This window comes from Lemur catta, chromosome 1, assembly GCF_020740605.2.
Source record: "Lemur catta isolate mLemCat1 chromosome 1, mLemCat1.pri, whole genome shotgun sequence".
Classification (NCBI taxonomy): Eukaryota; Metazoa; Chordata; class Mammalia; order Primates; family Lemuridae; genus Lemur; species Lemur catta.
The window spans coordinates 175,356,440-175,379,352 of record NC_059128.1 but is presented as its reverse complement, the minus strand read 5'-3'; the positions used below and the strand labels follow the sequence as shown (position 1 = coordinate 175,379,352).

At 39.3% G+C, this 22,913-nt stretch overlaps 1 protein-coding gene across 1 annotated transcript in view; it reads left to right on the top strand.

Annotated features, from left to right (window-relative positions):
* SLC9A9 (solute carrier family 9 member A9) overlaps nucleotides 1-22,913 on the top strand; it is a 530,362-nt gene that overhangs the window by 20,329 nt on the left and 487,120 nt on the right. The window contains exon 3 of the mRNA XM_045539403.1: nucleotides 22,039-22,116. Coding sequence (XP_045395359.1) covers nucleotides 22,039-22,116 — 78 coding nt within the window. The remainder of the gene's footprint in view (nucleotides 1-22,038; nucleotides 22,117-22,913) is intronic.

Below are 22,913 nucleotides of genomic sequence, written 5' to 3'. Positions count from 1 at the left end.
TAACATTGTTTACTGTCTACTAGACTACAAACTTCACAAAGGCAGGGACCGTGCCTCTTTTACTGATGCATTCATCCCCAAAGCCTTTCATGGTACCTCATGCCTAATAGCTGCTAAATAAATAGTTGGTGCTCTGCCAAGCTCTCAGATTCATTCAACTATTCATTCATTCATTCACTTACAGCTAGAGAAATACGCAGTATTTGAAAATTACCGTGTTGGAGTTGGTAGAATTGTAGCATCCTGGATGCTTAATGCTTGAAGAAACCTAAGTTATCCTCCAATCTTAGTCGTACATATGCAGATAAATTAATGTCCAGATAAATTACATAGTAGGTCCAGGATCCTGCCACTGGTAAGAGCAGAGTTGGAACTGAGACTTATAGCACATGACCCTGAGTCCTGAATGGTTTATTGTACCCCACACTACAGGATGGGCTCTCTGAGAGGTTCCACTGACAGAGAAGGACAGAGTGCCTGGGGCTGAGACCCTAGGGAATTTCGCAGTTGGACTGGCAGAAGATGGCCGGTGCTGGAAAGAGTGTAGGATGGTCAGAGTTCCAGAAGAGGTCCAGCTCAGCAGAATCACAGAAGTCAGCAGTGTGGCCCCATTAGGTCCTTTTCCTCCATGGTACATAAAGGAAGTATTTGGCCTTAATTTCTAAAAGTTATAGGATTTGAAAATGAGTTTTACTGTTAGTTAGAAGATTATAGTTTAGAGGCTTGAATGACATTCCTGACTTCAGGATTTGGAGAGGCTGGAATGAATTCCTATGCTGTGTAATCGCCTCTTGGAAGATTTTATAACATCGCGTGTATTTCTGGGATGGTGAGGCACTGATGTGCTTGGAAAGAGAGCAGGCTTGATGGCTCCATGAGTTCCTTCCAATAAAAAGGTATAAAACTGGAAAATATAAGAGCTGTTGGAGTTTATATAAGCAGCAATGTACTGTGATTTTATGCCATGTGTAAACACACAAAAGTTTTCAGGAAATGTCATATGCCAGACTTGTGTTTTTCATGCTCAACACAGGTAAAAGTGTAGAAAGTAAAAAATATTTTCACTTAAAAATTGGTGAAAACAGTACTCTTCTATACATTATGAGCAGATGATGAACTCAAAACAACCTTCTGAGAGGATAAAACCAGACCATGTTGCTCTGTATCTATCTAGTCTATGTTTCCAATGCTGTTTGTCAAATTATTCTGTGCATCCAAGACATCCTTAACTAGTTTTAATCCTTTGGGGCCTATATTCTATTATACAATGGCTTTACAGATGTTAGTTCATTATGTAATGTTTAGGAATATCAAAGTATTTACAAGCATTTCTAAATTTTATGTCAATAGAAAGTTCAAAACTTGCTTTTCAAAAGCAGATGATAGAAGAACTTTATCCCTCCTGCTTTCACTCATTTATTTCTTCAACACAAGTGAACTGAATAAGTACCATCAATTTCAATACTGAAATAAGATATGATCATAAGGAGTTTACTAGTAAATCAGAGAAAAACATAGTATGTGAATAAATGAATAGATAACACTAAAGGTGGGTATCAAAGGAGTAGGACAAGAACCACAGGCCCTTAGAGGTGGACACTATTGTCTCTTGGTAGAGGTTATAGGGAGGATTTCAAAGAGGGGCAGTTGATCAGCTCTGGTGGTAGTGGTATGTGTGGTGTGTGGAGGTGGAGAGGATTCCAGGCAGAGGGGAAAACGTAATATAGAAGTGGGAAAAAGGATAAAGAGTATTGCAGGAAAGAAAAACATTTCCAAATATTGTTGAAGTGTGGAAGACCAGTAAAACATAGGGCTAGAAATGAAGGCAGATCTTGATTGCAGAAGCCTTTAAATGCCAGGTTGAGTAATGTCCACTCTATGTGTAGTCAGTGAAAGAGTGTAATGTTGACAAAAGGAAAGGTATAGTTTGGCTGTCGTGCACAGTGTAGAGAGTGAAAGCAAAGAGACAGATGAATCCTAAACTGGGATGGTAATCAAAGGGCAGATGGAAGAAAAACAAGGAAGGAAGGCTACACAGGGCTTGGCTCCGATGGGCAGGAGAAGGAAGAGGGAAAACAGCTTGCTTTGCTACTCTGGTCTTGTGGGTTCACAGAAGGGTGGTAGGGCAGAAATGGGAAGTTAGAAGGAGTTGGTTTGCAGGAGAAAAATCACAAGTATGCTTTAAAACTGATAAATGAATGAATCAATCTATTTCATCATTAATGTATACATCATTGATTTAGCACATTATGTGTTTACAATATTGAATTGGAAGGGTCAGAGGGTCACTTGGTTGGAAAGGTCTTGCAGACCCAGTAAATTTTCAAAAAGTTGTCAACACAGTTAAATTTATACTTCCTATCACTCATAAGTCAGTTGACTACAATGTAAAAAGTCAAAGGAAACTACCCAGTGAAAATTTTGCCAAGTCTTCACTTCCTGTGTGACAAGTGACACTATCACTTGGTAAAGGAAGTTATTTTGAAGTAAATTACACTGCTGAGCAATTTTTCCTGTCTATTGTTTCAATAAAGAGAATTGCCAAACTGCAAATAAGGCATCAGAGCTCATATCGATTGTGTTGATAATCCTGTATATTTTAGGACTATTTTAAGGAAGCCCTTATAGAAACAGCTAATCACACGACTTTTAAAAATAATTTTGGTTTTGTAGCATTAAATAAACAATCTCTTCATTTTTGTCCCACTGTCCAACTTTTCCTAATGGTGATTTTGACCTTTTCTGGTTCAGAGTTTTAATTTTCATAGATTTATTTGTAAACTATTTTGTACTTTCCAGTCTTTTCTTTTACTTCGTTATTCTAGCTGCAGAGGCTAGAGGCAGCGCTCTCCCAGTAACAGGACCGGCTTGACCAGAGAGTCCCTGGACCACAAGATAAATATGTGCAGTTAACACTGGGACACTCTTGGGGAGGATAAAGAAAAGGCTGGAAAGAAATCTCCTTTAAAACTTTCCTGGACACACTGAGAGAAACAAAGCATCGTGATTACATCTCAGCATTTGTGGTTTGGAAAAGCATTTGTAGAATGCTGTTAATTATTCCTCCCTTCTACAGAGATCAGGGCTTCATGATTTGTGTTTCCCTATCGTAAGTCTTGGCTCTTACCATGTGACATGGTCCCAGAGAATCTCAAGCTTGGCAGTAAATGGGACAAGGCTGTTTGAGAAGACTTAGTTGCTTTTATCCTAAACCTTAGTTAAGAGATCACTTGTTAAAAAAGAAACTAAAAAATTGTTTTAGCTGTTTTCTTCTACTTTTACAGAAAGTTGGCCTGTGAGATGACCCCAGAAATGCATCTAAAGACTCTAAATATTCCATCGGATTTTAATTTAGTCCTTGAACAACACATATTTTCTTAATTCATTTAATCATTGAAAAAATATTTATTTATGGAGCACTCCCTGTATGCCAGGCACTTGTTTTGGGTGCCAAGACTTTGGCACTGAGCAAAACAAAGTCCCTGTCTTCATGGAACTTAGCCTCTTGGGGAGAGAGAGACAAAAGATAGTTCAACACAAGCATTTGTAGTCAATGTCAAGTGGAGACAAGTGCTATGAAGAAAAGTTAGCAAAATTAGAAGACAGAGAGCAAAGGGTATTGAGATGTGTGGTAGAGAAGGCCTCGCAGAGGAGGTGAAGCTGGAGCTGAGACCCACATGAGGTGGGGAGTGAGCCATGCAGAAATCTGGAAGAAGAGAATTTCTCTGAGTTGACAGAACTAAATAACATTAGGTGCCTGCTGCTCTCCGGAAGTCATTTTTTCTCTTGCCAGCTCTTTGCCATCTTATTCATTAATAGTCCCAGATTGTTTCATCTTAGACTTATACATAAAGTCTTAGAAAAATATTTGTTGTGGGAGAGAAGGGTGGAGAAAAAGAGAGAGGTCAACTTGGAATGGGGAGTGAAAACCCAGAAACACAGGAAGACTTTGCCCCAAGGGGCAGGGGTGCCGTGAGAGCACCAGGCCACTTTTGCAGGCTTGCCTTCTGAATGCCCCGTGCGAACACTGACTTCCAAACTTTTGATTATGCACTCCATCAGTAAAACCTTCTGGAGCATATACACCTAATATACACCTACTTATTTACAAATTAGGTGTAAGTACTACTGTACCAACATATTATATGTATATTATAAAGCAGATATCAAACTAGAATTTTTAAAAGCATAAGATAAAATGAAATATTATATAAGTTCCAGTATTTTCTTTGCACATCCAAATTCATCTTGTCCACTTGCTAGGATATGGACACCTCACCATAGACCCCAATATAATATATTTTATTCAAATTTAATTTTTATCTTAATTATTTTTAATAACTTTTTTAAAAAATTCCATTCTTTTCTGAAATCTTAAAATACTATATTCTGAGTCTCACAGCACCAGTATGTGCATAGGGTCTTGGCTCTTAAGGGCTTCTTAGGAGCCCTTCTTAAGGGCTCATTAGCGTTGTGGGAACACTTGTCACCACCCCAATGATCCCACATTACTATACTCCAGTAGCCAGGGTTTTTTGTTGTTGTTGTTGTTTTCTTGCCTCATAAGTCTACAGTCTCGTAGCTCCACTTTTCATTTCCAGTTAATATTTATATCTGTGATGTTTTGATTAATGTCTATCTCTTTACTAGACTGGAGATCCCAGGAGGGCAGGGACTAGGTCTGTTTTGAGGTCACATTGTATTTCAGGGTACATGGTGCATGGTGGATGCTCTGTGGATCTTGATAAGTGAATGGATGATGTAACCAGGCATCTGTCATTCTTGGCTTGTCTGCAGCTACTTCTCTGCCCTGTTTTAATTGCTGGCTATTTTATACTCAAACTTCTATCACGATTTCTTCTTAAGGTGAAGTACAGGGGCTCTGTGATGGTTGTTTGCTACTCAGAGGGCTGAACTGCTAGAAGTTTCATCTCCAGATAATCAGGTAGGGATGGAGGGAGGCAGAGAGAGAGGCAAGGTAGAGAGAAAGAGAGAGAGCGAGAGAAGAAGGCCGAGCACAGGACAGAACACAGAAAGGGAGGAGGAGGGAAAAAGACAGATTTCCCATTAGACTTTAAACTTAAGTAGATAAAACAAAATGGATCTTTTAATTCTTTTCCCCTTTGCTTTGTTCCTTTTAAAATATTAAACTGTGGCAGGAGTGCACATTTATTGTTTCTGGCCTCCAGCGAATAGTTCTGTAAGGTTCCATCCAAGTGCATTTCCCCATTCTCTCCCAAGGTCATTGAGAGCCCCTCATTAGTAGCTTACACAGCCTGAGTTAGGATCCACTTATTATACAACTGGGCACAGGAGGGCTTGGGTCCTAAGGAAGCTGTACGTTTGACTGGGTTGTCTCCTGTTGTCATTTAAGCTTGTCTTGAGTTAGGGGTCTCCCAGCTGCTCCTCTCAGATCCATTTCTAATCAGAGGACCTAGTGGGCACTCATTACCAAGTTCTATCCCAGGCTGGGGTGCACTGAAGTAATAATGTCCTACAAATTCAGGTGATCTTTACCTTTCTCTCTATTGTGTAACAAGTCTCCAGAGAAGCAGTAGACCCTGAGGTGGAATTTAACGAGTAGGATGTTTATTACATCCCCTGTAAGGCACACCTATGAGTAGAAGAGGAAGAAACCCTGGGTGGGTGGAGGGAGAAGTTAAGCTGTGATGCAGGCCCAGCGATTTGGCCGACTCCTTGGGAAGCTCTGGAGCTAGAATGAACCTTCAAAGTCATCCTCAGTTGCAGTAAGATAGCCAGGCCTCTAAAATACCAAATTGTTCTATCTTTGAATGTGGGTCCCTGGAGAGACTGACAGCACTCATGGCCGCAGGTTAACAAGGCCTCCATTGAAGGGAAATTTGGGTTACATTATCCAACACACTGACCCTCCATAGGCTGGGAAGCTTTATATAGATCTTGTACCCAAGAACAGTACCCAAATGATAAGTTAACACATAGTTGGTGTGAAATTACCACAGTGGACTGCTAGAGCAGGCTTATCCCAGCTCTTTAGAGCTGATTATTTATTAAATATTCAGGTATTTCACAAGCCCATTGTTAAACCACTGGAAGCTTAAAATGGGCCACAGCAGGAATATTTACACCATAGAAATTGGCAAATGCTACAAATCAAGGTTTGTGAGGTTTTGTTTTCGTTTTCCTCCAGAGAGATGGTTTACCAGCACACCACTGGTAATAATTGCATTATATTTACATGATTGCATTTTTAGGAGAATTGGAAATATCCAACTTCATTTTTTCACCTTCCCAAAAAGTCCTTTCCCGCATGATGGTTTTCTTGAAATTCCACTGTTCGAACTTAAATTCTGACTGCCTCTAAAGTGACATAGGAAAGTGTGTAATGTTTTACAGTTAGGACTAGGATGGAATCCCATTTCTGCCACTTCTAGCACTGAGACCTTTGATAAGTTAATTTCTCTGAGCACCTTTTTCCTCATCTATAAAACAGGGATCAGTGAAACCTACTTTAAAGAGCGGTTTTTCAGAACTAAAGAGAACAGTTGTATGTAATGTTAAACAAGCTGTAAATACTAGTCTGCTTCCTTTTCCCCTCCCGTAACATCTGCCCTTGATGGGCATGAATTCCCTATGGAGTAAGAAGTCTGAGATGGGCATGATGGAAAAAGGTTTGGTTTGTTTTTTATTGCACCACCTTTTAAGGTGAATGTGCCACTTAAAAAATGCATCACTTTAATTTTAAATCATACTTTCTGCTGATTTCAGCACACTCACCTCCTGCTCTCCCCAGCCCCCTCAAGCGTGCCTGTTGTGACTGTGGTCCTTGCTGACTCAGCCCTTTCCCGTCCAGCTTCTCCAGGCCAGTCGCTCCCTGGTGAGGCTTTGGGATGGGGAAGCTGCACACACGCTTCAAAGCTGGGGCCTGATAAAGATAATGCAGACTCCAAAAAATTGTAAGGCAAAGAAAGAAACTCTGTGGGAGTGGGATGCTCCTGAACATTCTGAAGTGATAGCACAGTTTCTTTGCCAGTAATATAAAGATTAGCCAAGGTTAAGATCAATTTCAGATTGGGGAAGAAGAAATCATTCTTGATGCCAAGGGTTTCAATTACATCCGATGCCTGGGTCCTGAGGAATGAATAGCTCTTGGTGAGATGGAGGACCAGTACCTTCTCATACTCACCTGTCATTTTCTTTTCTCCTGCTGATAAAATCTTAGGCTTAGAGTGGAGTTGCACAGTGGTGTCAATACCACAGCTAGTGAGCAGTGGTAGGGCAACCACCATGCAAAGGGCAGGCTCTCAAGGGAGCAGCAGCCACCAGTCCAAGTGTGCAGTCAATTAAAAGGCCAGAAGTCTGGGCATCTAGGATTGGGAGTAGGAAGACATATCATTTGTTCTATAAACGGGGATTCTGCAGTGTGTGTGTGTGTGTGTGTGTGTGTGTGTGTGTGTGTATGTGTGTGTGGTGGGGGTATGGTCTATAAACAGGCCAAAACCACAGGCATTACCTAGAACTATTCTATTCATCTCAGGATGTATGGCCATCTTAGTAGAGAGTCACAGAGATAACAGAAGTGAGTTAATGCATGAAGAATCTTATGTAAAACATAGGAGACTCTCTAGCCATCAGTGATTTGGTGCCATGGCAATGATCTGGAAAACCTAGGTGTCCTTTCTGTACTTGTAGCCAATGAGAACAAATTTAGCAGTCAAATGGGTGACATGAATGCACCATAGGGTGGCAGATGGGATATTTTAGTTAAGAGGCCAGTCCCTGGAGCCATGTAACTAGATTCAAATGCCACATACCAGCCGTGTGATCTTGGGTAAGATAATTAACTGTTCTGTGCTTCAATTTTCCCATTTGTAGAATGGGATATTCCTAACTATTTTGTAGGGCCATTGTGAATTGCAAATGAAAAAATACATGTAAAGCACTTAGAATAGTGCCTGGCTCATAGTAAGTGCTCAAAGTGTATTAACTGTTAGTTTTGTTATCATCATTGTTATGCAAATGACTTGCAATTAGAAACTATGGTTTGAATTCAGGCCTTGCTATAATACTTACAAAGTATGTGACTTTGGGCAAGTCACTTAACTCTCTGAGCCTTGGTTCCACCTCTGTAAAAATGAGGTGTTTATAGTACTTAACTCCAAGGGCTGTTGCAAAGAAAAAAACTGAGATATTATGTATGAAGGAAAATTTAAAATTCTAACAGCCTTATGGCAATATCAATTACTTTTATTATTAATTACTACTATAATTAATTGGCAAATGGTTAATGTAACAGGTTATGAATGATGAAGACAGATCCTAAACTTCAGCCCTGCCCAAATTATAATAATGACAGTGCGTTTCCTTTTCTATGGTAGTTTGTTATTTACAGAGGATTTTTCTATTTGGTTGTCCATTCAATCTCACCATTATTCCATGAAACAAACAGGTACCACCCATGCTGCAGAGGAGGAATCTGAGGTTCTGAAAGCTAAGTGACTTGGTCAAGAGTGATTTGTAGTGGAATTGGGATCAGGACAAGGCCTTCTGACTCTGTGTTCAATGTTCTTTTCAAAACTCCATTCTGCCAAATTAAATATTTAGAATTATATAAATGTTTTGATCTTAATTTGTCACTTAATTTTTTTCATTCATCTTTTTTTCTATTTCAAAGTATTTCAGGGGTACAAATATTTTTGGTTACATGTATCACTCTTGTAATGTTTGAACTATGGCTATAGTGTGCCCATCACCCAGATAGTGTTCATTATACTTATTAGGTAGGTTTTTGCTCATCCCCTCCTCCCACCTCCCCACTGCTTGATTTCCACTGAGTTTTACTCCCTCTATGCATATGTGTGCTCATCAGTTAGTTCCAATTTAATAGTGAGTATCTTTGGTGTTTGTTTTTCCATTCTTTAGATACTTCACTTAGGATAATGGTCTCCAGTTCCATCCAAATTTTTGCAAAATGCATTAATTCATCCTTTTTATGGATGAGTGGTACTCCATGGTATACATACACCACATTTTGTTAATCCACTTATGAATTGATGGGCACTTGGGTTGATTTTACATATTTGCAATTGTGAACTGTGCTGCAATAAACGTGCAAATGCAGGTATCTTTTCAATAAAATGATTTCTTTCCTTTGGGTAAATACCCAGTAGTGGGATTGCTTTATCAAATGGTAGGTCTACTTTTACGTGCTAGTTCTGTGGTTATATCCATACTGTTTTCCATAGAGGTTGTACTAATTTGCAGCCAAACCAACAAGAGTATAAGCATTCCTTTCTCTCTGCATCCACACCAGCATCTATTATTTTTGGACTTTTTAATAAAAGCCATTCTAACAGGGATAAGGTGATATCTCATTGTGGTTTTAATTTTTGCATTTCCCTGATGATTAGTGATGTTGAGCATTTTTTCATATGTTTATTGTCCATTTGTCTATCTTCTTTTGAAAAGCTTCTGTTTATGTCTTTTGCCCAATTTTGATGGGGTTGTTTGATTTTTTCTTGCTGATTTGCTTGAGTTCTTTGTAGATTCTGGTTATTAGCCTTTTATCAGATATATAGCTTGTGAATATTTTCTCCCATTCTGTAGGTTGTCTATTTGCTCTATTGATTATTTACCTGGCTGTGCAGAAGCTTTTTAATTTAATCAAGTCCCATTTATTTGTTTTTGTTGTTGCTGTGATTGCCATTGGGATCCTCTTCATAAATTCTTTGCCTAGGCTGATGTCTGTAAGAGTTTTTCTAACATTTTCTTCTGGAATTCTTATGGTTTCATGCCTTACATTTAAGTCATTTATCCATCTTGAATTAATTTTTGTGAGTGGTGAGAGATATGGATCCTGTGTCATTCTTCTGCATGTGGCTATCCAATTTTCCCAGCACCATTTATTGAATAGGGATTCTTTTCTCCAGTGTATGTTTTTGTCTGCTTTGTCAAAGATCAGATGACAATATGAGAATAGTTTTATACCTGGGTTCTCTGTTCTGATCCATTGGCCTATGTCTTTGTTCTTGTGCCAGTATCATGCTGTTTTGGTTGCTATATCCTTGTAGTATATCTTGAAGGCTGATAATGTGATGCCTCCAGATTTATTCCTTTTGCCACTTAATTTTGTTCAGAGTCATAGACACTACTTACCTCCAATGAAATATCAGTGTTTTTATCTGTCTTTTTTGCATGTATAATGTTCACAATAGTATGTTTCTAACTTCTAGAATTTTAAGTACTTTAAGAAGTAATCATAGTTTTATGGTATTATTTCTCACAATTTCTCAAATGATTACTTATGTTATTTTTTCTCTGCATTGTTTTCCTATCACTATTTCTCTGTAATTTAGTTCTGTTCCTATGAACTTCAATACAAAATGTATATATTTCAGTGATCCATGATTTTCAACTGTTAACATTCATACTATGAAGCATTCTAATTGGGGAGACTTACATTAGTCCTCCAGTAATTTTTATACTTTATAGTATAATTCTTATACTATACTGTGGGAGTGTAAATTGGTGTAACCATTTTAATTTGACTACTTATATACCTTATTGCCCAGAAGGTCCACTTCTGGAGAAACATTCACATGTACACAAAGACTTAAGTACAAGAATATCCATCACAGTATTTTTAGTAATGGCAAAAATTAGGAAACAACTTATCAACAAGAGAAAGGAAAAAACCAAATCATGATGTATTCATCCAATAGAACATTACATAGCAGTTTAAGTGAATGGACAAGATCCACATATATATTAATGTACACAAGTCTCAAAAACAATGTTGAATGTAAAAGGCAAGATACCAAAGGATATTTATGAAAAAATTTAAGTGTAATTATTGTTTATGGGTACACACATATGAAGTATAAGAATACAATCATGGAAGGAAAGGACACTAATTTCTGGGCATCAGTTATTTCTGGAGAGAAGTGGAGGGAGTGACTTCAACTCTGACACATCATTTAAAATTTGTTTGAGGCAAAATTAAGAACACAAATATAATAAAAAAGGAATGTCCCTGGTTTGGGATTTCCAATGTCAGTGCTGCTTCTGAGGGACCCAGACCTTACACATATCCCTTTATCTTTCTGGGCGATGGTATTAGGACAGGGTTTCAAACATTTTGTTTTTTTAGCAAAAAAAACTCCATTCAAAGATGATCGAACATGAGTAAAATAGGTGAAGTTAAAACTGCGTGGGTTGGAGTAGGAGGATAGCGCCAGGGCAGGAGCCAGAGCAGTCTGGGAGGCCGAAGCCACTTCCCGTTACCACTGCTGTTCTGCTGGACGAGGTGGCCGCTAAGGCAGCTTCTGCCTCTAACAGCCTAGTTGTCTCAGGCACTAGGTGTTTCTTAAACATCAGCCTTCAGGAAGTATTAATACAATCCATTTCTCTGAAAAGTGCCTGCCAGGCTCTGTAGCCAACCCCTGGAGAAACAGAAGAATGCTTTTTACTATGAATAACTATCCCTGAATTTGGCTAGGCAACAGATTTAAATGTCTTAAGTAAGATTTCTCCCCATTTTTTTTAAAACATTAATTTGTTATTTTTTGCTGTTCTTATCACTTTAATTCTCTTAACTTCCTTAGCACATCTTAATTATTTTTGCCTTTACTGCTGTATGTTCTGATCCACTCTCCTGCCTCCTTCCTTCCCTTTTGTGGCTTTTGTACCTTTATTTCCCCCTTGCTTTGTTCCTCCTTTTCCTCCAAGAGCCATTTGTCAGGTTTCTGAAAGAGCCCACTGCTCAACCTCCCCAGCGAGGAGCCTGGAGCACACAGCTCCCACCTTGTCGTCACTCGCTTTTCCCTTAACCCCCCGTACCCACTTCTTCGCATAAGTGAATCATGAAGGATCAACCACCACTCCCTAATAATGAAACCCAAAGGATTTCTCCTAAGTCCTCAAATTCCCTTTTCCAGTAGCTGACGTTGGGTAGGGTAGGTAGAGTCAGCTCCTCCCCAGCCATTCTCTCCATCATCCAGGTACAAAAACACAGTTTTGTTCATTGTGGGGGTTTATGTTTTTACCTTTCTCTGTATTTATTGAATTTCAAATATATAATGAATAATTGGGAAAAAAATATGTCCCAAATGCAATACTATGCAATTATTCTGAAAAAAGTATTTGTTGTTTGTCTGAAGTTCCAACTTCACTGGGCATCCTGGGTTTGTATTTGCTAAACCTGGCAGCCTTGTACCAAGCAGCAGCAGCTCCTCCCAACACTTCACTCCTCCCTGGCTTTCTGTGCTCCTGAGCTTCATTCTCCTCTACTCCCCACTGTTCCTTCTCCGTCTCTCCTGCTGGTCGTGCCATTTCCTCCCCTTCCCAGCATTCTGTCCCTGGTCCTCTTCTCTTCTCTGTGGCACTCACTCCCCAGAGATCCCATCTATACTCATGAGCTCATTTCTCCCATGCTGGTGACTCTAGATCATTTCTTTTGGCCCCAATCTTTCCACCAAGCACACATTTACAAGAGGCCCACAGATACCTCAGCCTTAGAGAGCAGAAGGCTCAGTGGTCCCTCAGTCTTTCTGACCCCTCACCAACCATATTCTCTGGGTCACTCACCCAGGCACAGAAACATAGGTTCCTTGTGAGATTTTTAATTTTTACCTCTTGATTTCACCCACAAGCCCTGCTAATCCTGCCGGCCATACGCCTGTCTTATCTTAAGTAAATACTTGTTGAGTGAATAGATGTCTCCTGGGTTCATTTCTTGCTTTTCATTCTGTCACAGCCACATTTTGTAACTAATTACCTGATTTTGTAACTAATGGAGAAATAGATACAGGAGTCAGATAGATGGAGATCAAAAGCTATATGAAAAAATGAGGCTTGGTCATGGGACCAGCTCGCTCATCTTTTACTCCAGAATTAGAAAGACTTATTCCCCAAGACAGACTCAGCTGGACAGCATGGGCCTCCCTGCTGGGCTCTGCTCTTGTAAAGCTTAGGGCAGGAAGGAAGGGAGTGGGGGTCCACTCAGCAAACAGGCTGGTTCCAACATGAACAGAGGACCCATCAGACTAGTCGCTCTCTAAGCCCTGGAGAGGAGTGAGTGAAGTTGGGACCAGGCCAGGGGTGTTAAATCCTGCCCAGGGCTCCCCATCAGCGGTGCTGATGGCTTACAGGTGTGCCATGCGACACTGATCTTTTCACCCTTGGGCCAAGGATGGTCAGAGCCCCAGGCTTGTCCTCTTCAGCCATGAGAAGCTTCCTCAGAATCCTAATTTCATCCCAGTTTATCCTCATTGACTCACTATTATCATTTTCTATTTGTGGGAAAAAATATACAATACACTGCTGTAAGCAGTGGTCATCTCTGTATTTATAGATATGAAACCAGGGCAGACCAGGTCACTTCCCAGCCCCATTCCAGGTACACACAGGAAATTCTTCTTCCAACCCCTCTCCTTCCTGCCACCAAGTTTTCCTCCCCAGCCTTCCCAAAGCAGCCAATAGTTACTTTCTATATACACACAGGTAAATATTTTATACCTTTTTTTTTTGGTACACAAGTCATGGAATAGGCCAAATGCTTTAATAAAATACACTCCCCCAAATCTCAGTGACTTAACATCATAAAAGTTTATTTCTGCTCATATCTCAGTCTAGTGTGGCTTTTTGGGTCAGTGATGGGGGCATTGGGGTCTTCTCCAGGGGCCAACTTCCTTTAATGCAGTGGCTCTGCTAGGCCCTGTGGATTTGGGGACCCTGGCCGGATCCTGTGCACAAGCTGACAAAGGAAAGAAAACAGAGAGCATGGAAAATCTGGGGGATTTTCAGGGACCAGGCTTGGAAGTTATATGTATTATTTCTGTCAATATTCAATTGGCCAAAACTCAGTTACACGGTCCCACCTGACTACAAGGAAATGTAGTCTACATGTCTGACCAGGACGAAAAGGAAATGGGTGTAGTGAGCCTGTAGAAGTTTCTGTTACACATGCCAGACATGCTGTTCTGCACCTTGCACTTTTGACAATAAATTTTAGAACACTTTCATCTCAGTTCATAGGCAAACAGTTTCCTCAGCTTTTCTAACAGTTGCATAGTATTCTATTTTATGGATTATAACACAATTTATTCAACCAGTCCATGGTTCAGTCATCCTCAATGCTTTGTTTTTTCCATCCTTTTATCTGCAATAAATATTTTTGTACACATATCATTCCAATCATAGGTAAGTATATCTGCAAGATAAATTCTCACGAGATGTTGCTGAATCAAATGGTATAGACAGTTAACATTTTGATAGCTATTGCCAAATTACCCTTCTTGGAAGTCATACAAATTTATACTCCCAATAGACATTTTATTGTTTCATCTTGCTTGTGGAAAATGTCTCAGCTTTCCTTCATGTGTGAATAAATATAGTTTAAATCCATCTCCAGTGGATTTGAGAGAGGCTCGCAGTCTGAGTGGCACCCACCTGTTGGGCCTTACCTTCTCCTCCATCCCTTGGGATCCCTGCATTGTCTATTTCCATTCCCAAGTGAGCCTTGCACCTCCTATCCTCAAACCATTGCTTCAACATTTTCTTTCATTTATATTCAGACCCATTGAAGACTTCTTAAAAAGTAGCGCTGGGTACCAAGCATAACCCTTGAAATTTATTATTACATTTAATCCTCAAAAGCAACTTTAGAAAGTAGGCATTTTTACGCACATAGTGCAAATGAGAAAACAGAGGCTCAGAGAGGTTAAATAAATAGACCAAGGTCATCTAATTAGTACATGGTATATTTTTATTAAGTATTTTGAGTCTATTCTTCTTTCTCTCTCTCCAGTGTTTCTCAGCCAAAGTATAACTTAGGGCAGAGGAAGGGAAATGCACACCCTTGAGCTATCTCTAGGTGTGTCCCAAAGCTGCCTTCCTGAGCCAAGTTCACTTTGAAGTCTCTTATTTGCGTGAAACATTGATACAAACTTTTAGTTTCACTTTTTAATAGCTGCATTTATTTTAATATTTTAAATTTTTAAAATTTCTTACTACCAACTGTAACTGAAACTCCAAGAAGCTGCCAGTTTCTTCTGTGGCTTGGGGAAGCCTGGTGCACTGCCCCCAGGACAGGCAAAAGAGCATGGTTCTGCATGTCCGTGCCCGGTGGATAGACTCCTATGCATTCTTAAAAACCCAGCTCATGTGCTGCTTCAACATCAAAGTTTCCTGTGGGGTCTGCAAGACCAAAGTGGTGTCTCTGTCCTTGAAAACTGAACTACAACTTATCCTAGTTCCTTATACTACGACTATACAGCACCTTTCCTTTCTTTGACTATAACCTTCACGGAATCAGTCTCTCTATCATACATCTTCAAGTTCTTTGCAACAAGAAGAGACTTGTTAAATTTTTAATGAATAAAACATTGAAGACGATTGAACACATTATTTTGTTAACCACTTTTACTTTCCAAAGGTATCAGCAATTGCAAAATAACAAAAGTCTACTTCTTAGTTCCTGCTTCTCTTAAACACTCCTAAATCTTGCTTCAAATGGTTATGTTAGCCTGGTGTTCCCTTGGAAAGCACAAATTTAGTTTGCCCATGTACATATATCCAATTCCCAGTGATAGCTCTGTCTCATTGATTGACACTGGCATGCCATTAATTTCTTCTCCTGCCTCTGGAAAATGGGGATAATTGCATTTGCCAGCTACCACTCAGGAATGTTGTCAGAATTGATGAAACAATGTTTTTAAAAGACCTCTTTGGAAGGAATATGCCATATAAATCACAGTCCCTCACTAGCATGGTTATTTTAGTGCTTATTTATTTAGTAGTTCAGTAGAACACTGACATTTCTTTTCAGATAAGTCATATTGAGTCAATGGATACTTTAATACTCAGACTCAAACAGAATTTGTATCTATAACCTTCTGATGAACTTGGAAATTGGACTTGGTACATTTCCTTTCTACTCTTGGAAGTTGATCATCTCTGTGAACATATGTCTGGGCCATTCATAGGCAAATACTGATGCATATGTGAGTTAATATTTAAAATGTCCTCATGAACATATTGATATTTTCTCTCTCTCATGTTATCTTTAAGAATTGAATTCTAATATGTAAAAATCTCACTGCTTTCATAAAACATACATAATGCTTCCATCTCAGAACCACAGTTCTGTTGCTCCACATTTGTCACATCTTGTATAGTATGATAGAATATCTAAAAACAAAACAGTATAAATTTTAAATTCTATTCACTGTCTATAAATGTACTGCTCAATTGCCACTAGCCACCAGTGTTAAAATTAAAATTGCAGCCCCTCAGTTGCACTAGCTACAGTGTAAGTGCTCAAAGCTCATATGGCTAGTGGCTATCATATTGTATAGTGCAGTTATAGAGCATTTCCATCATCACAAAAAGTTGTATAGGGCAGTGCTTGTCTATAAGATTTATATCTTAAAAGACTAATGAAAGTGCTTAACCTGGAATGATTTTAGCTTATCCCTCTTTCCATTCACCCCTTGGTTAGACTTTTTTTTCCTCCTATTATAATGAAAAAGTTTCAGTTGTTTCGGCCTTAAAGACGGCCTCACCTCCAAGGCCACGATTTGAACACAAAGTCTGAAGAAAATGACATGTGGAATTCCCATCTGGAGGTTAGTACAGCGGCAGATCCAGCCATTTCTGAGAAATTGTCTGGGTTTGGAGTTACTCCCAGAACTCTGATTTAGCAGTTCCTAAGCTTACAGCAAGTCTGAAAGGAACACAAATCTGTTTTGTATACACAAATAAATCCTCGTATGCTGCATGCCATTCTCAGCCTGCCAGTTTCATCTGGCTGCTCCAGAAAATACAATTTAATAGCACATTAGTTAACCCGCATGCAGGGAATGGGGCATTCTGATTATTGAAATGTTCTGGTTGAGTGATTAACCCAATTTTTGCAGAAAAACTGCCAAGGCAAGGGATTTTCTGTCTGGGAGGTTGGACCACTGTGTTTCTCTATTCCAGATGATCACAGCTGCATTGCTTCATCCCTCAAGCACTCAGAAATGTATCTCTGTGCTAAAATCTTCCCAATGTGCAATTGATATATTCTTAAAGAAGCCTCAAAAGAAAAATAGATCAATAATGGTGTTTCTGATAATCTTAGAAAGAGAGTAAACTTAGGAGAAAAATTAAGATCTTCCCTCAAATTTTACACAGTTGTGTAACCTTCAGAAGTTCCTGACAATAGGGCAGTTTCTTCAAATAGGATAACTTAAAAATATTTATTCACATTTTATTTTCTTTAGAAATAAACAGAACATGCTTCCTAGATGTCCGTGCTGGAAGGGCTTTACAAATATTTGATATTAATTCATTTAATCCTTATAACCACATTAGAATTAGGTGTCATATTATTATGTTCATTGTAAAGCTGAGCGAACTGAGACACAGGGAGTTTAAACAGCTGTCCAAATTAAAGAGCTTAGGATTTGAACCCAGGCAGCTTTCCTCTGAGTATCCATGCCCTTAAACACTACTGTAAATAATTTATATAACAGAAAGAAACTAGATCATAAGCAGAAATGATTTGTTTTGCTCTTAACTTAGTGCCTATGTTTTCATATATTGAAAGCCACAGGTTAGGGAGTTAAAATGTAGAGTCAAAACATTAATGCTTCTCTCTCAAAGCCATTACAAAATTTCTGGACCAAAGGTCAGATGCATGAAGAGCCCAGAATCAATTAAAAATCACAAAACCTGGTAAAACTAGATTGATTTTCTGAGAATAAAATAATTTAACACATAGGTTTTATATATGGGATGAGCAAATCATCATTTTTACCTTCTGTATTTATTGTTGCATTCAAAAGGACTGTTCCAGCCCTCCACTGGCACCTTTTCCATTTGAGGTCACCTCCTGCTGTGCCCAATCTCACCTTTGTCTTTTTCAGCCTCGGTTTCCCCACACTCTGGCCCTTACTGGCTCTGCTGGCTACTCCAGCCTTCCTTGGGTTTCACAGACACACACAGGTGTTTCCTACCTCAGATCTTTGCACATGTTCTCTCCTAGAATTCTCTGCCCTTCACTTGCCTCCTGTCTGCTTTTGGATCTTGGCTTAAGGGTCACTTCCTCAGAGACTCTCCCTGACCGTCCCACCTAAACCCAATCCCTCCTTGTTATTCTCTGTTACAGCCCCTTAATTACTTCCTCCAGAGCACTTACTACTACTCAGAATGGTTACTGGCCAGTTGGTTAGTAGGTAGGTAGGTAGCTTTGTCTGCAGGGAAACTCCAGAGGGCAGGACTTCGTCTTGTGCCCCACTCTGCCTCTGCTGTCTAGTATGGGTCTGACACAGAGAGGTCCTTTATGACTATTTTTCAAACAAATAAATTTTCCCATTTAGTAGGATCCACTCATTTTTAGAAAATGGCACTGAGATAAACTGTCTAAAGTCACATAATAAGCAGCTTACTTTGTTTACAGCTCAGATCACAAAAAATTTGCTCAAAGACAACAAGGTGTGGGCAGAATAAAACTTAAGTAATTTCTGATGGCAGAATAGAAGGTAGACCCTCCCTACTTTTCAGGATGCACTATGTTAGGGTTGTATGTCACTTAATGACAGGGATGAGTTCTAAGAAATGTATCATTAGGCAATTTCTTTGTTGTACAAATATCACAGAATGTACTTATGCAAACCTAGATGGTTACAGTCTACTACACACTTAGGCTATATGGTATACTTCATTGCTCTTAGGCTACAAAGTTGTACAGCATGTCACTGCTAAATACTGTAGGCAGTTGTAACAAGATGATAAGTTTTTGTGTATCTAAGCCTCCAACATAGACAAGGCACAGTAAAAATATGGTATTACAATCCCGGTATTATAATCTTAGGAGGCCACTGTTGGATATGCAGTCTATCATTGACCAAAATGTTGTTATGTGGCACATGACTGTATGTACAAAACACAGACAGGCTTTGGAGACAAAAACCTGGGTCTATAATCCTAGCTCCATCATTTGGTAGCTGCCTGACTTTGACAAGTCAAAAACTCTCTAAGCTTTAGTTTCCTTCTCTGTAAAATGGATTTAGTCGCTATATGATTCCCAGTGTCTAGCATACATCCTGACATTAATTACCTCATGATGGAGCCATTGAAATAGATTAATTTCTTCCTCTTTTTTCCTGGGAGGACTAAATGAAACACCATTCCTAAAACATCCAGTGATGTGCCTGCGACAGAGTAGGTACTGGCTAAGGAAACTTTTCTTCCTTTCTTCTTGCCAACTTCTCTCTTTTTCTCAGGTGTTTAAATGTAGGTTGTACCCTGGCACTCATAAATGATTTGGGTTTTGGAGAAGCCAAGGAAAGGCTTGAGAGAGCCAAGGAATGTTCTTATACTGAGAGCTTCCCAGGTACCCTATCCAATCAGCTGAGAAGCTACAAAATGTATTCCTGTCCTGTCAGGTAATGAATTAGTTACTATGTGGAAAAACAAATAAATGTGAGAGCATGTTCTTAGCTGAAGGAGTTTACTTGTTATTAGCAGAAAGTAGAGTAACATGGGTTAAACAATTATCAAAACAAGAAAGCATAAGGCCATTGGCCTGATCAAGAGCAGAACTGGGTGGGAAATAATTCCATCATTCTCCCTCTTTCTATTCATATATGTAGAGCATCATGCTAAATGCTCAGAGGTGGTGCCCATGGAAGACTCAGCTTTAGAAATCTTGGCACATCCTCCATTTCTCGAGAAAGAAAGACTTGTGTGGACCCTAGGACCTGTGGCTAATGGGGCCAGGAATTTGTTACCTACCCAAAGCCAGCCAATCTGTGACCATGCCAGCACCAGGGAACCCCTAGACCTGATGTGAAAGATGAGCTAGGCCCATCACATCCCAATTTTCATGGATTTGAGTCATGATGAACTGACATCAGAGGAGCCAGTAAGGCAAGAGATACCATAAGAGCAAGGCCACATGGGCCAGGGAGAGAACTGAGAATGTCATGGAGGGCTCAGGGTCAAAGATGGGGCCACCGCTGACCCACCTGAATGCTCCCTGGTTCAGGGGTTTTGACATCAGTGGGCACCTGACTAGGTTTGTAGGAGGGGCCCAGGCTGAGTTAGACAGTTCCTCCTTCTTCTACCTTTCCCTTCCCAAATATTGATTAGATGAGCAGAATTGAAGGGCCAGTGTGGGGAAGGGGGATGGGAGCTTCTGACAATACCCAAACAGGCCCAAAGTGAAAGAGAAATGGAACCAAGAGAGGCTTTTCTTAATTCTTATTTAAATAATCCTTACCTGTAATGTGGGCAAGTATAATTCATTCCATTTTAATAGATTTAACTTTTAAAAGTAATTTGCCCGTGTTATTCTCTCCTGGGATGCTCTGCCTTCCACTCGTCTCCAGTTTTGGCCCCTTTTCGGCTTTTGGATCTCAGCTTAAACGTCACTTCCTCAGAGACCACTCCCCCCACCTCCCCCTCACTCCCCCCACCCCCCCTGAACCCAATTCCTCCTTGTTATTCTCTGTAGCAGACTCTTACTCATTTCCTTCAGAGCACTTACTGATGGAGCAAGTGTGCACTGAGCACCTGGCTAGGCACTGGGAGGGCTGGCGGCACTGCAGGATTGACAAAGGCATCCTTGCGATACAATTGAATGGGGGAAACAAATGCAAACCAATAATCACACAAAGAGTGTTACGAAACACAGATGCCACAGAGAGGGTCCAAAATGCCAGAAAAGCACAGAAGATAGAATGGCTAGTTTGGGCAGGAGGATCAGGCAGATTTCACAGGGAAGTAACTTTGGAGATGTAGCTTCAGATATGAGTAAGAATTCACGCATAAAAGGGGAAGGAAACTGTGTGTGTGAAACCCATGCATCTGAAAGATTTTGATGAGTACTCTAATGGTGAGAAGGCTTATTGGTAAAATAATGAATGGTGGGGTGTGTGTGTGTGTGTGTGTGTGTGTGTGAGAGAGAGAGAGAGAGAGAGAGAGAGAGAGAGAGAGAGAGAGAGAGAGAGAGAGAGTGATAACGTATAAGAGAAATAGGGAATAGGAAAGTTTTAGAGATTAAATGAGTGTTTATTTTCAGATTACCCAACAAATAGCAGATATTGGATTCAAGAATTTTTACAAGTCATTTCACTGTACTTCATAAGAAGTCATATTTGTTTTGTGGCCAAGTTTATTTTAACATTTAAGTAAAAACCAATAAACAAATACTGCAAAAATTCATTTTCATTTTCAAATGTGTTTTTTCATGGAGTCTAGAAAATATTTTAAACTTTGGAATAGGATAAGTAGGGAAAGTGAAGACCAAATTTCCAAAAGTGTTTTATTTGAGGAAAACTTTAAATAATTCTTTGTCAAAAGCCAAAATGCTTTAGCACCACCAATTCCTTTGATGAGAAAAAATAAAATATAATAAAACACATTTTAAAGTATGAGGAGTGGATAACTAATCAAAATAAAATTTTTTTTCTCAAATTTCATTGAGTTTTTGTTATTATTGTTAGCTATACGATGGCCATATATAGGTTTTACATTTAAAAATTGCGGTTATGCTGTATTTATGAATTTCTAAATTTTGTTTTCTCCTATTTTCATTTTCTTTCTTTCTTTCTTTTTTTTTACCCAAGACAGGATCTCCCTCTGTTGCCAGGACTAGAGTGCAGTGGCATTGTCATAGCTCACTGCAACCTCACAGTGCTGGGCTCAAGTGATCCTCCTGCCTCAGCCTACTGAGTAGTTGGGACTACAGGTGCATGCCACCATGCCTGGCTAATTTTTCTTTCTTTTTTTTTTTTTTGTAGAGACAGGGGTTTGCTATATTACCCAGGGTGGTTTTGAACTCCTGGCCTCAAGTGATCTTCCTGCCTCAGCCTCCCAAAATGCAATGTGTTAGGATTACAGGCGTGAGCCACTGCACCCAGCCATTTTCTCCTATTTTCATCTTTGCTAATTTAATAGCGTGTTAATATGCCTCATAAAACCTCAGCAATAGAAACTATAACTATTTCTAAGACACAATTTTTAATGGCCCAAAGAGCATCTTTCTAACTATACTTTTGTCTTTTCTGGTAGATGACATTTGATCCAGAAATCTTCTTCAATGTTTTACTGCCACCAATTATATTTCATGCCGGATATAGTCTAAAGAAGGTAAATGTATAGTAATCATTTTCTTATTTTATCATTAAATAGAAAATTTTGCCAGCACTAATGAAAAAATAAGTTATTTTTATGGGGTAAGAATATCCTTATCTTAGATTATGTGATACAAATTCAAACTGGAATGCTTAGAGTTCTAGAATTCTTCTAAACCTATTCTGTCCAAGACACGTGGCCACGTGCAGCTGTTGAACTCTTGAAATGTGCTAGTCTGAATTGAGATGTACTTTAAGTATAAAATATACACTGGGTTTTAAAGACCTTTTATTTTAAAAAAGAATGTAATATATCTCAATAATGTTTTATACTGATTTCTCATAGAAATGATAGTATTTCAGATATACTAGATTAATGAAAACATTATCAAAATGCATTTCACTTTTTAAAAAAACATTTTAATGTGGCTAGTAGAAAAGTTTAAAATGACCTATGTGACTTTTATTATATTTCTATTGGACATTATTATTCTAGATGATTGTAACCGAAGAGTTCACTTGTTAATTAATGTTGAGTTCATCCATCAAAGTGAAAACTCAAGAATGATGTTTATGCTCAGAGAGAGAAAGTCCAGTTCTGCAGTTTCTATGCACTTGTTTGACAACACTGAGGCACAGCCTGACTATGCACATTTTGTACATTATAATTCACATAAGAGTTTCAGTATTGGCATTCCCTGAGACACAGGGTGAGCCTCTGGTTTTTGAAATACAGAGGTAAGGTAGCTGCTTTCCTGCTGCTGATCTCTCACCCTGAGAGACTCCTGGGGCTCTCCTTCCCTTGACCAGTCT